This window comes from Triticum aestivum, chromosome 2D, assembly GCF_018294505.1.
Source record: "Triticum aestivum cultivar Chinese Spring chromosome 2D, IWGSC CS RefSeq v2.1, whole genome shotgun sequence".
In the NCBI taxonomy this organism is placed as follows: domain Eukaryota; kingdom Viridiplantae; phylum Streptophyta; class Magnoliopsida; order Poales; family Poaceae; genus Triticum; species Triticum aestivum.
The window spans coordinates 360,916,494-360,931,812 of NC_057799.1; the positions used below are offsets into that span (position 1 = coordinate 360,916,494).

The following is a 15,319-nucleotide window of genomic DNA, read 5'->3' on the forward strand; positions in this document are numbered from 1 at the left end:
AGGGAAAGGGGCGCACCAGGCCCCTGTGGGCTGGTTTGTCCCTCCCTTGGCCCATTAAGCCCATATACATGCCGGGGTGCCCGGAACCCCTTCCGATGACCCGATTTCTTCCCGGTACATCCTGGAATACTTTCGGTGTCCAAATACCATCGTCCTATATATCAATATTTAGCTCTCGACCATTTCGAGACTCCTCGTCATGTCCGTGATCTCATCCGGGACTCCGAACAACATTCAGTCACCTCATATAACTCATATAACACTATATCGTCAACGAATGTTAGGCGTGCGGACCCTACGGGTTTGAGAACTATGTATACATGACCGAGACACCTCTCCGGTCAATAACCAATAGCGGAACCTGGACGCCCATATTGGCTCCTACATATTCTACGAAGATCTTTATCGGTCGAACCGTTATGACAACATACGTAATTCCCTTTGTCCATGGGTATGTTACTTGCCCGAGATTCGATCATCGGTATCTTCATACCTAGTTCAATCTCGTTATCGGCAAGTATCTTTACTCGTTTCGTAATACATCACCTCGTGACTAACTCCTTAGTCGTTTGCTTGCAAGCTTATGATGTGTATTACCGAGAGGGCCCAGAGATACCTCTTCGATACTCGGAGTGACAAATCCTAATCTCAATCTATGCCAACTCAACAAACACCTTCAGACATACCTGTAGAGCATCTTTATAATCACCCAGTTACGTTTTGACATTTGATAGCACACAAGGCATTCCTCGAGTATCCAGGAGTTGCATAATCTCATAGTCGAAGGAATATGTATTTGACATGAAGAAAGCAATAGCAATAAACTGAACGATCAATATGCTAAGCTAACGGATGGGTCTTGTCCATCACATCATTCTCCTAATGATGTGATCCCGTTATCAAATGACAACACATGTCTATGGTTAGAAAACTCTAACCATCTTTGATCAACGAGCTAGTCTAGTAGAGGCTCACTAGGGACACGGTATTTGTTTGTGTATTCACACATGTATTTAAGTTTCCGATCAATACAATTCTAGCATGAATAATAAACCTTTATCATGAGTAAGGAAATATAAAATAACAACTTTATTATTGCCTCTAGGGCATATTTCCTTCAATTACATCAATTAGATCTCCAAGAACATCAAGGAGAACATTGTATTGAAGATCGAAAAGAGAGATGAAGCCATCTAGCTACTACCTACGGACCCGTAGGTCTGTGGTAAACTACTCACGCATCATCAAAGGGGCAAGGGTGATGATAAAGAACCCCTCCGTGATCGTTGCCCCCTCCGGCAGAGTACCGGAAAAGGCCTATAGATTAGATCTCGTGGTTTTGGAACTTCCGGCGGCTGGAATTGTGTTTCGTCGACTCCCCTAGGATTTTTGGGATTTTAGAGTATTTATAGAGGCAGAGGTCGGTGGAGGGGGTGACTGTGGGCTCTACTACCCACCAGGGCGTGCCTGGGGGCCCTGGGGCGCCCTGGTGCCTAGTGGGCCCCACAGGACCCCTCTGGTGCACTTCTTGGGCCTCTTGGGTGTCTTCTAGGCAGAAAAATTCTCCAAAAAGTTTCGTGGCATTTGGACTCCGTTTGGTATTGATATTCTGCGAAGTAAAAAAACAAGCAAAAAAACAGCACCTGACACTGGGCACTATGTCAATAGGTTAGTCCCAAAAAATATATAAAGTTGCTAGTAAATGAGTACAAAACATCCAAGAATGATACTTTAATAGCATGGAATAATGAAAAATTATAGATACGTTGGAGACGTATCACTGTCCTGGGAGAACTGCACGCATAGCTCCCCGACGGCGGCCGCTTCTGTCCTGGGTGAGCTGCACGCACACAAGCTGCTCGCTGAAATGAGACAGAGGGAAAATGGTTCCAAAGAGCAGGGTTGAAGCTGACATGTGGGCCCCACGTGGAAGGCAACGGTCAAAGAAACGATTCTCTTATTGGTGGGCACCAGCTGTCATAAAAATGTTTAAAATTTAATCACATAGCGATTTGGTTTTTTTGGAACAGCGAACCAAAATTGTGGTAGCATTTTAGGAAATTAAGAAAAGTGGTAGTTTTTGGTAACCCTAGCCCGTAATGTAGTGGTTTTTTGCTATTTACTCATGTATATCTTGTTTCTTTGCTCGTGAAAATATACTGCGGGTGCTGCTCATTTTCTTGCTTTGTTTAAATATACTACAAATCCTGAATAGGCACATTCTTTTTCCTTTGTTTGAATATAACAGAGACAATTATGTATGCAATAGTGATTGTCTGATCTCATGTCCTTTTAGGTGACCAGATAGATGAAGTGAAAACTCCAGGATTCATATTGTTGGCACATACGTTTTGAGCAGACAACTAAAAAGAAGGGTATACTATGCTTGACAAATGATTCCATGGCCTGATAGATGCCTAAGTTATGTAACTAATTAAGTGGAACTAGCTGTGTGAGTTGTGTCTGGAATATTTCTTCTCTTCATGGTGGCGTTGTATACTGATTCATTTTTCCTACGCATATTTGGCAAAGCATTCAGTAAGACACTTCTACTTCATAATTATTTCTCATGGAACCATTTATGCATGTGCGCTCAAGCTATAGCATATATGTTCTTTGAATATATTATTTTCTGCATTTGTCTTCGCATTTTAAGTCTGGTGTGGCTAATATACTGGCACGGAATGAGCAATGTTGACTTCCTGGATGGACTATAGCAGAATAATTTGTTTGCTTTGTACAACCTTTGGAAGGAAAGAAGCAGTTCTGTTGCAGTAGTTCTAAGGCCGGATATGATGCATGTATTGAAGATCGATGGCTAGTGATTTGGAAGATCTGATGTGAGCGCAGTCATCGCATCTTTGATTTGGAGTTATCAGTTGTGACCCTTGCACGCCTTGCAATTAACGAAGCAAATGTTGGAAGTACGATGATGCATGTCACATCATTTTGCATAGTAGTCTAGCTTAGTGAGCCCTGGTCATTTTGTTTGTACCTTTATATACTCTCTTATGTATGCAAGTTCTGTATCAAGTGTTCTTATTTTGCGTTTGTTTTTTCATGTGAGTTCTCTGGGTTGATTTGTTTGTGTGACTATAATACACTTAGCAATTATATATTTTAGTAATATTTCTGTTGCATGCTCTATGTCCCCTCGATATAGGATAATGAGAGCATTGAGAAAGGTGAGTAGGGAGAACAAGAAGTCTTCTTGTGAGACCAAGATGAATAAGAAATGTTTGGTTTCGACCCAGTGTTTATTGATTGAAAATCATATGTTTGATTGTGCTCCATGTGTACCTATCAACAACATAGCATTGCTTCGATCAATATCTCCATACATATTTTATTGTCCGTAGCAATATACGTTTTCTGACTATAACTTAAATCCATCTAATCTTGTGTTATCCCGTAACGTAACACAGGCATCTTACTAGTCAAGTAACAAAAACAACACGTGCTAGAAAGTTACGGATTGCTAGGGCCCCTCGCATCAACAAACGATCAAATAAACACTAGCCGTAGTAAAATTATATATTGTCAAGGGCCTCCACTTTAGCTAAAGAGGAACCGAGCACTACCACCTAGCAAGCACAAAAAACTTGGTGAAACCTGTTGAGCCATCCAATCCAGCGATCCAAAAGCTAGAAGAATCAGGATGCAAGCCCGCAACCAGTGCAAATCCTATAACCAAGAAAAAACATAAAGCAATGCAAATTATACAAACAAAGAAAGAGGAACAGGGACAACAGATACGAGTTCAGATTTGTTCTCCATCGTCGCAAAATTTTCCAAGAATTTACAGGTACGACCATATCCAGTACAAAGTCACCCAATTCTTCTCTTGTTTTGTTTTGTTTTTGTTTTGCCCCTATAAATGTACACATCTAACACCACCGGAAAGCACCCAATTCATCTTTTCCCGCCAATCGAAAGCAAGCACAGTCGACAGAGAGAAAACACAAGGCCACAGGTTGACGACTGCCACTATCCGGTTTCAGTTGGAGAATCGAGGCTCCCCTGTGCATTGGCAGCAGCACGCGTCTTCTCCCGCAGGTTGGCACCCCACATCTTCGCCTCAGCCACCATCCTCTCCCTGTCATTAAGGATCCCCGGAGGAGGCTCCCTGGGGGAATCATCCCGATCCGACTTGTGTCCTGAGCTGCCTGCCTCATCATTCTTCAGGAGCGTCCTTCCACTATCAGAAACCCTACTTCGCTGGTCGCCACCTGCCTTTTTCGAGGCATGGATCGCATTAGGATCATAAATTTGGGACGCCAAGTAGGAAAGAGCAGTCACAACATCAGCGATAAGTGGTCGCGAAGCAGCCTCTGACTGAATACACATTGACGCCACAGCGAGGGCTTGGTAGAGCCCACGCATGGGATATCGTCCCTGCAGCCCTGGATCAGCCATCTTTGGGAGCTTCCGCCTGTCATTGAAAAGAGGGCGTGCCTGGCAATGTATAAAGAATGACATTACTACACAACTAATTCCATGAACATGGAAAATCATAAGCATTGCACAAAGGACTAATATTTCTACTGCTACTTGCAAACTGTGGCCTGCTCCCAACATACTTTCTACTACTTGTATCCATAAGCGATTGTGGATAAGCGTTGTCATAATCATGCTTCTATCATAATTTTTACTTCAAAAAAGGTCCTTAATAGCTTCTAAATATACCCCCACATTTATTTCCCAACTTCCCATCATAATAAAATTTCCAGTTGCCCAGCAAATATATAAGAGAAACTGATATCTGACTATCAACAAGTGATATATGGATAGATAATCTGATAGAATAATACTGAGTAAGAAAACAATTGATTATGAATAATTTTAACATAGCATACCCATGACACGAGGTTTTGTTCCCCATGAGGTCTGGTGCTGTCAATGGCCTTCCGGCCAGTAATCAACTCAAGCAACACCACTCCAAAGCTATAGACATCTGACTTGACTGTAAGTTGCCCTGTCATAGCATATTCTGGAGCACAATAGCCGTATGTTCCCATCACACGTGTAGAGACATGAGACTTGTCACCAACAGGACCCAATTTAGCGAGACCAAAGTCTGACAGCTTTGGATGGAAATCATCACCCAATAGAATATTTGATGACTTGAAGTCTCTATATATAACTGGTGGTTGTGCCTTGTCATGGAGGTATTCCAACCCTTTAGCAGCACCAGCTGCAATTTTCATCCTAGTGTTCCAGTCCAACGGTTCCTTATCAGGAGGGAGATCTGCATCAAGTGTACACAGAAGTTAATTTGGCCAAAAGTGAAAATACGCGGAGTTACTTGGAACAAGATTGAACGTAATAGTTATACAAATGTTCTTTTTCTTGCATGGAGTTTCTTAAGTAATGAAGTTGCATTTGCAGCACTAGAGAATTAAAGGACTATGCATTCCTATCCCGAAAATTGACCCATGAATACCACAAAAAAAACATTGGCCTATGAAGATACGAATCGGGAAGACACCCACATGGTTCAAAAGAAAATGTTCCTACTGCACAGTTGCATAGCTAGATCTGAGCTCAACTGATATAGTTCAGTGATGTACTTTCTGTGCACAACATTGACCACAGCACAGCCCAGAAAAACTGAGTCATCTGGAACAGGGTTACTTACTGTTATGTCAGCAATATGTTTTCATGCTAGGTTCCAATTATTGGCACACCTGACTTAGCTAGTAGCTGGTCTATTCTCTGGTCCCCAACTATATTCTTCAAGACAATAATTTACATGACCCCTTGTTTAAATAATCAAATTAACCGACACATCTAGCAATTCTACTGTCACAGTGATTGCTTTATTCACTTCGGTGAGCTTGGTAGCAAAATGAACCTAAATGAAGTTCAGTATTTGAATATCAACTTCTTTCCTGCCTTACGAAAAGAAATTATATCTTGCACTAAAAGTACACAGGGGGTATGACCCTATGAATGTATCATCGATATTAAACCACATACACATGGAAGACATCCAATATTTGACCACACTCACCACAGATCACTAATAGAGTCAAGTTACCTAATTTGCACTCTTCAGATATTTCCCAGAATATAAAATATGCAGCAGCCATGTCTCAAGCGGTTGACATGACCAAGTAGTAGATTAAGTTATACCACCATGCTAACAAACATACATACAAATACAGGATGTTCACCCAACTATAATTAGGTAATGGATAAAGATGGGGCCGGCAAGGTCAATCGGAGAAACCTACTGGATACTGTGCATGTCATGTACCGCTGCATGGACAAAAGGACTTGGCAGAGCAAAATGTCTCACAATCATGAAAAGAATCATGCACATGGAGCAACAATAAAACAATCATGGACAGATGGGGGCAGACAGAATAGCAGATTGACAACCTGTACTGAACCAAACATGTGAGAAACAACCAGTATCAAATATGTGCACAGTAGCCGCACAAAAACATGAACGGGGGCTCAAAAGGCATTGCTCTGCAGTCTGCACAACGCCAATATAGAAAGCAACAAACAGTCTTACCATGGAGATGGTCTTCCAATGATCCAAGGGGCATATACTCATACACCAGAAGGCGTTGCTCTCCATCAGCGCAATAACCAACCAAATTAACAAGGTTTTGATGATGCAGCAAACTGAGCATAAGGACCTCCACCAGAAATTCTTTGTTTCCTTGGTTTCCATCCCTATTGAGCTGCTTTATAGCAACAACCTGCAACAGGTGCTTCAAACATTTCAGCTTTGCATGTGTCAGGCCCCGTCTCATGCTTTAGGACATAAAATACTTCATTCGGATGGCAAGCATTAATTGTTTCATGTGCTTCATCTTGCTCAATTAACAAAGGGCCTACGGACAGTCGAGCAGCCAAGGCCAGCAGAAATTGAATCTGCTATGCCTATAAGTGAACATGGATCTTGCATGTGGGCATCCACTGATCATGTGCAAACACTGGTTTTCTTGGATGTCCTAGACGAATCAATGGCAGCTTTGATACAACCAAGTAACCTCGGTACTACTCTAACATCAAGAAACAAGAAAGACGGAAACAAAAATTAAGACCTAGCTTTGCCAACAAAACAAGTTACCTGGCCTCCATCAAGACGGCCCTTGTAAACACGTCCGAACCCTCCCTCCCCAATGAAGCATTCCTCCCTGAAGTTCCTCGTGGCAGCTGTAAGCTGGCGGAAGGTGAACGTCTGCGCAGAGAGGACATTGCCATTGGCATCCCTGAGATCTGAAAGCTCCTTCATTCCGGCATTGCCTTTTGCCCTTGCCTTCTCAGCCCCTGCACATATTCACATCGTCATGCAGATGAAGATACAATCACGATGAAGGAAGGCACCAACCCAAATAAGCATTCTACTCCTAATCGAATGAGTTATCATACGATAAATCGCGGAAACCAGCCTAGTAGGTAAGATATTTGTACCCTCTATCAGAAATATCTTAGGGGATTACTAACCACACTTTATTCCCGTCTTTTCCCTCAATCCCATTCACCAGGATCACCTTGTCCATCGTCACCTGCCATCTAGATTCTAGCGTCCAGCGAGTAAAGACCAACAGAGAGCATCAAACCATCATGAGGCACTTCTTCCACTGCCCAGCCCCCACGGTCACGCAAAGTCGACGAAAAGATCGCCACAAGATCCAGATCTGAGCTATTATTCCGCGCAAGGCCAGGCTGCTCTAACGAAATGATTACTATCTTACACGAATCTACAAGTCCTGAAGCCGAGCGTCTCTTCCCCTCCACTCCGGCCCGTGGTGCCGCCGTGCCGGTGGAGGAAAAGGGGAGAAGAGATTAACAGAGAGCATCAAACCATCAACGGATCCGATCCTACTCCCATCAATCGACCAGAAGGCCGATCGGAGAGACGCACGCACCTGCGGGGAGCTTCTCGACGCGCGGCGGGACCATGGGTCTCTCCTCGCGGGCGCCGACGCCGGAGGACGATGCCGCGGCCGCAGTCCGTCCGCCCGTGCCATTTCCGCCGCCTCCGCCGCCCTGCTTGGGGTAGAGCAGCTCCCCGTCGGAGCCCGAATCGAAGCACGGGAAGCAACCCATAGCGGCTCACCAATGAACTCCCCGCATTCCCGCAACAAGCGCCGATGGATTCGTGCCGGACAGAGCACCCCGGACCAGCGGACCAGGTCGGCGGGCGGGCGGAGGGGCCTTGGAGGCGGGGGTAGGAGGAGAAGGAGGAGGGGAGGAGACTGGTGGTGGACTCCGTGAGCCGACGCGGTTTCGGCCTTGCCTTTGCGCCGCTGCCGTTTTGCGCCGCTGCGTCTTAACAGGCGGCCCTCGGGACTGGGGTTGGTAAGAAACGGGTAACCATGGTCTATGGGAGGTTAGGACCTCACTGTCATTTTCAGTTTTTCTTTTTCTTTTTCCGTGTGATCTATCTTGGTTGCCTTCTTTCCCGTAAAAGATCAAAGTCAAGATAAATATCATGTGGGTCTTTATTTGAGTGGCTCTATAGTGTTTCTGCAACGATAGTTGTTGAGGGTGAGAGAACTTAAATTTGGTTTACTTTCGGAATGCGCATACAACTGAAAGGTTTGAACATACAAATTGCCAGATTATACTATCTTGAAAAAATTAAGACAGGGTGATTTCATCATTTTACTTAATTGTTTTTGCGACCTTTGTTGTTGTTTTTCTTTTGAGTGTTTGTTATGACTTCGTGATCTTACAGTGTTTTTACAATGGCCCGAAATAAATCCAAATTCACTTTTCCACGTGAATAACGCATGGTTGTTGGATTTTGTTCTCGCAAAGAAAAAGGTTGTCAGATTTTGCAATCAGGGATATAAAAGGTAGAGAAAGATGGTGCGAAGATAACGGCATCACTAGAGTGACGCATAGAAACTGTGGTGTAACGGTTGAGTCATTTTCTAATTTTCTAGGAAGCATATGTGATTCTAGTTTACCTTTATGATAAAGAAATGTCGTGTGGTATGCATTAAATTATCTTAGGGTGTGCACTGTCGGAGACATGATAGCATTTTCCATTGCAATTGCAAGCAAGTGTGAAATGCCATATAGTACCAAGGAAGAATAAAAAGCTTAACATTGTTTTGTGCTTAAACTTTACTAATTGAAACGCGATAACCATTACATTGTGATGGTAGAATTGTGATTCTACTGTGGGTCTTCATTTGAGTGGCTCTGCAATGTTCCTTCTGTGACTATTTGTGATGTGAGAGACCCTAACTTTAGGATTATACTTTCTTGACGTGTATACAATTGAAAGGCCAGATCATACTGAGTTGTTGGATTATGTTATATTGAATAAATTAAGATGAAGAGAAGGTGAACAAATGTGCCACTTAGATATAGGATTTCATCATTCGTGTTTTTTAGTTTTGGGGGGAATTATTGCGTGATTGTCGTTGTTTTTCCATGGAGATTACGGGATTGTGATCTTATAGTGTTTTTAATATGACCATAGATGAATTTAGTTTCACTTTTGCACTTTCATAAGGCGCTAGCATGAGAGTTGTCAAATTATGTAATCAAGGATATAAAAAGTTAGAGAAAGATGGAGTGAAGATAGTAGTACGCACTAGAGTGACGCATAGAACCTATGGTGTCACCATTGAGCCATTTTCTAGTTTACCTTTACGAGAAGGAATTATCATGTGGTACGCATTTTTTATAGATCTGGCATTGTTTTTTGTTGCAATTGAAAGCAAGTGTGAAACGCCATACAATGGTAAAGAAGTATAAAAATCTCAACATACTTGTGTGCATAAACTTTCGTAACTGAAACATGACGACCAACACATTATGATGGTAGAAGTGTGATGATACAGTAAATCCTAGTGTGTGGCATAGATATGAATCATATGTGCTTTTAGATATTTGCTTTGTGACCTTGTTCACTTATTAGTTACTACCAAGCAATCTCGGAGTTCCATAATTATCATATATCTTTTTTGGTTTACACATTGTCGGTGTCAAAACCAGCGGATCTCGGGTAGGGGGTCCCGAGCTGTGGATCTTGGATCAATGGGGAACAAGAGACGAAGGACACAATATTTACTCAGGTTCGGGCCCTCTTGAAGAGGTAAAACCCTACGTCCTACTTGAATATATTGAAGTGTGTAGGATGATTACAGAGTCGGTCTACCATGAGATCAGATGAACTAAACCCTAGGTGAGTAGGATGATGGTTATTGTTCTAGACTCTACGGACTAAACCCTCTGATTTATATAGACACCAGGGGTACAAGGGTTACACATGATCGGTTACAAAGAAGGGATAAACATGCGATTCTTCTTATCTTGACTTGGAGGACACACCAAGGCATCAAAGACTTCCTGTCCGGATACGGAGTCGCCTCATAGTTCGGCCTTCTAGTAGTTCGCAGTGTGGCCCACCTGTTCGGCCCATGAGAGATAGGCCGACAGCCCGAGGACTCCCTCAGTAGACCCCGAACTAGCCTTCAACGCCGATGCTTCATAGCTTCCTGAGTTTTTGACGTACCCGAAGTCTCCGGCTTGCGGGGCGAGCGCGAGTTCCTCTTCCCCTTAATGTTCGAAGTTGTCAAAATCGGGGCTTCGTGAACCCAAACAAGGTTCGAACACTAGGGCGTGTGCGAAGATCTAGCTTGGCTGCTGCCTCAAGCTCGCCGCCTCACGGCTTGGCCTCATCGAGTTCGTGCGAGCGGGAAAAGAGATGAACACAGAGATTTACCCAGGTTCGGGCCACCTTGCAGTGTAAAACCCTACTCATGCTTTGTGGTGGATTGGCCTCGCGAGGAGGTTGAGTATGAATTAGTACAGTGGATGAGATGCCTCAGGAGAGCTCCATGGCCAAAGGGTTTGATCCCCTCTCTACGATGGAGACTAGGCTATACTTATACTAGGCCCGGCTCTCCTCCCTCATAGCTTAGGCGGGGAGGAATACCACAGTGGCCAATTTTGAAGGGGGGCAATAGTGCATCCTATCCTGACGAAAGGTGGTCTTCGCTGCAGACCTTCTGGTCGTGACGCAGCTGTGGGCTCGGCGATGACATCCGTACTGCCGAGCCCGTGGTCTTGGCCTTGTTGCACTGGAATGGAAACCTTTGGGGGACTCCTCCGAAACCCACTCTTGTCCTTGCCTCCTTAGCACGAAAGAGAAAAATTTCCTGGACTGCGCCCGCTGGCGCCCTTGGTCGTCATGGCTCACGTCATCGCGAGCCTCGTGAGGTGGGTACCTGCATAAAGATCTCCGCTCCTCGGGAGGCAGGCTCAGGAGCTGCTCCTCGGGAGGTCATGGTGTCGTTTGCCTCACGAGGCCAGGGGCCCTCGCGAGGGTCTTGCCCTTGAGGTCTTGGAGTTGGCCGTACCGCGCCGTCGGTGAAGTCACGCGCTGGGCCGCGGGCAGACAGTTCTGGGTACCCCCGATCCCAGGACACCGACAGTAGCCCCCGGGCCCAAGGTGCGCTCGTCCTAGCTTCGAGGCGAAGGCAAGGGGTGAAGGGTGAAGCGCTGTGGGCCCCAATCTCCTGCGGGCCAGGCTTGACGCGTGGTGCACGACGGGGCGCGGACGCCTCCACTTCCCCACGTCTCCTCGGCAACTGCCTAGGCTGACAAAAGACGGGCGCGCACAACAGGGTCATCATTGCCCCGCTTCGCTCCTGCCTTTCGTTCCTCCCTTCCTCGCGCTTTGTCCATCGGATCTTTCGCCGCCTCTAGATTGCCGTACCCCAATGGCTCCCAAGAGGAAGAGGAGCAGGGCCACGACGGCACCGGACCGCCAGGAGGGGCCGGAACCCGCCTTGGGCTGGTCCACAGTGCTCAACCTCGAAGGGCTAGACAAAGTCCGCCTGGTGACCGCAACTGACTCCAATGAGTGGAAGGCGACGAAGATCTGGCCCGTCTCTCGATCCTCGAACGACTTAGAGGCCACCACCATCGCCCTTCACCTCCATGCCCTCTTCTCCGGGTTACTTCCACTGTTCTCGGATTCTTCAATCCCGTGCTCACGCACTACCTGTTGGGGAACGTAGCATGCAATTTCAAAAAAAATCCTACGATCATGCAAGATCTATCTAGGAGATGCATAGCAACGAGAGGGGGAGAGTGTGTCCACGTACCCTCGTAGACCGAAAGCGGAAGCGTTAGTTTAACGCGGTTGATGTAGTCGAATGTCTTCGCGATCCAACCGATCAAGTACCGAACGTACGACACCTTCGAGTTCAGCACACTTCGATGACGTCCCTCGAACTCTTGATCCAGCAAAGTGTCGAGGGAGAGTTTCGTCAGCACGACGGCGTGATGACGGTGATGGTGAAGTGATCCGCGCAGGGCTTCACCTAAGCACTACGACAATATGACCGGAGGAGTAAACGGTGGAGGGGGCACCGCACATGGCTAGGAAACAATTAATGTGCTTAGAGGTGCCCCCCCGCCCCGTATATAAAGGAGGGAGAGGGGAGGAGGCTGGCCTAGGGCGCGCCAAGTGGGGGAGGAACCCACTTGGACTCCTAGTGCTATTCACCCCCTTCCCTCTATCGAAGGGGGAAAGGGGGAAGGAGAGGGAGAGGGAGAAGGAAAGAGGGGTTGCGCCCCCTCCCTTGTCCAATTCGGACTCCCCATGGGGGGGCGCGCCACCCCCTTTGTGGGCTTCCTTGCCTCTCCCCTATGGCCCATGTGGCCCATTACTTTCCCTGGGGGGTTCCGGTAACCTCCCAGTTCTCCGATAAATACCCGAAACACTTCAGAACCATTCCGGTGTCCGAATACTATCGTCCAATATATCAATCTTTACCTCTCGACCATTTCAAGACTCCTCGTCATGTCCGTGATCTCATCTGGGCCTCCGAACAATCTTCGGTCACCAAAACACATAACTCATAATACAAATCGTCATCGAACGTTAAGCGTGCGGATCCTATGGGTTCGAGAACTATGTAGACATGACTGACACATATCTCCGATCAATAACCAATAGCGGAACCTGGATGCTCATATTGGTTCCTACATATTCTACGAAGATCTTTATAGGTTAAACCGCAATGACAACATACGTCACTCCCTTTGTCATCGGTATGTTACTTGCCCGAGATTCGATCGTGGGTATCTTCATACTGTTGGGGATCGTTGCAGAAATTAAAAAATTTCTACGCATCACCAAGATCAATCTATGGAGAGACTAGCAACGAGAGAGAGGGGAGTGTATCTTCATACCCTTGAAGATCGCGATGCGGAAGCGTTACTAGAACGCGGATGAGGGAGTCGTACTCGCAGCGATTCAAATCGCGGAAGATCCGATCTAACGCCGAACGGACGGCGCCTCCATGTTCAACACCCGTACAGCCCGGGGACGTCTCCTCCTTCTTGATCCAGCAAGGGGAGAGGAGAAGTTGAGGGAGAGCTCCGGCAACACGACGGCGTGGTGGTGGAGCTTGCAGTTCTCCGGCAGGGCTTCGCCAAGCACTATGGAGGAGGAGGTGTTGGGGAGGGAGAGGGCTGCGCCAGGGGAAGGGTGCGGCAGCCCTCCCACCTCCCCTCTATTTATAGGGGCAAGGGAGAGGGGGGCCGGCCCCCTCCAGATGGATCTAGAAGGGGGCGGCGGCCAAGGGGGGAGGCTTGCCCCCCCAAGCCAAGGGGGGCGCCCCCTTTAGGGTTTCCCCAACCCTAGGCGCATGGGCCCTAGGGGGGTTTGGTGCCCAGCCCACCTAGGGGCTGGTTCCCCTCCATATTCAGCCCACAGGGCCCTCCGGGGTAGGTGGACCCTCCCGGTGGACCCCCGGAACCCTTTCGGTGGTCCCGGTACAATACCGATAAACCCCCAAACACTTCCGGCGACCGAATAAAAACTTCCCATATATAAATCTTTATCTTTGGACCGTTCCGGAACTGCTCGTGACGTCCGGGATCTCATTCGGGACTCCGAACAACATTCGGTAACCACATACTAATTCCCATAACAACTCTAGCGTCACCGAACCTTAAGTGTGTAGACCCTACGGGTTCGGGAATCATGCACACATGACCGAGACATCTCTCCGGCCAATAACCAACAGCGGGATCTGGATACCCATGTTGGTTCCCACATGTTCCACGATGATCTCATCGGATGAACCATGATGTCGGGGATTCAAACAATCCCGTATACAATTCCCTTTGTCAATCGGTATGTTACTTGCCCGAGATTCGATCGTCAGTATCCCAATACCTCGTTCAATCTCGTTACCAGCAAGTCACTTTACTCGTTCCGTAATGCATGATCCCGTGACTAACTGCTTAGTCACATTGAGCTCATTATGATGATGCATTACCGAGTGGGCCCAGAGATACCTCTCCGTCACACGGAGTGACAAATCTCAGTCTCGATTCACGCCAACCCAATAGACACTTTCGGAGATACCTGTAGTGTACATTTATAGCCACCCAGTTACGTTGTGATGTTTGGTACACCCAAAGCATTCCTACGGTATCCGGGAGTTGCACAATCTCATGGTCTAAGGAAACGATACTTGACATTAGAAAAGCTTTAGCAGACGAACTACACGATCTTGTGCTATGCTTGAGATTGGGTCTTGTCCATCACATCATTCTCCTAATGATGTGATCCCGTTATCAACGACATCCAATGTCCATGGTCAGGAAACCGTAACCATCTATTGATCAACGAGCTAGTCAACTAGAGGCTCACTAGGGACATGTTGTGGTCTATGTATTCACACATGTATTACGATTTCCGGATAACACAATTATAGCATGAACAATAGACAATTATCATGAACAAGGAAATATAATAATAACCATTTTATTATTGCTTCTAGGGCATATTTCCAACAGTCTCCCACTTGCACTAGAGTCAATAATCTAGTTACATTGTGATGAATCGAACACCCGTAGAGTTCTAGTGTTGATCATTGCTACCTCTTGAGCACTGCGTTGGTTTTCCCTTGAAGGGGAAAGGGTGATGCAGCAAAGTAGCGTAAGTATTTCCCTTAGTTTTTGAGAACCAAGGTATCAATCCAGTAGGAGGCCACGCACGAGTCCCTCACACCTACACAAACAAATAAATCCTCGCAACCAACGCGATAAGGGGTTGTCAATCCCTACACGGTCACTTACGAGAGTGAGATCTGATAGATATGATAAGATAATTTTTTTGGTATTTTTTATGATAAAGATGCAAAGTAAAATAAAAGGCAATAAAAATAACTAAGTGTTGAAAGATTAATATGATGGAAAATAGACCCGGGGGCCATAGGTTTCACTAGTGGCTTCTCTCAAGAGCATAAGTATTTACGGTGGGTGAACAAATTACTGTTGAGCAATTGACAAAATTGAGCATAGTTATGAGAAT

The 15,319-nt window shown here is 46.1% G+C and overlaps 1 protein-coding gene across 1 annotated transcript; it reads right to left on the minus strand.

Moving 5' to 3' along the window:
* Positions 1-3,753: 3,753 nt before the first annotated feature.
* Positions 3,754-8,287, minus strand: LOC100037550 (probable serine/threonine-protein kinase PBL7). The gene is made up of 5 exons (XM_044476572.1): positions 7,890-8,287; positions 7,088-7,287; positions 6,524-6,713; positions 4,857-5,248; positions 3,754-4,455 (listed from the first exon to the last, which is right to left on the minus strand). The coding sequence occupies exons 1-5, from the start codon at positions 8,068-8,070 to the stop codon at positions 3,988-3,990; spliced, it is 1,431 nt and encodes a 476-aa protein (XP_044332507.1). The 5' UTR covers positions 8,071-8,287; the 3' UTR covers positions 3,754-3,987.
* Positions 8,288-15,319: the final 7,032 nt, after the last annotated feature.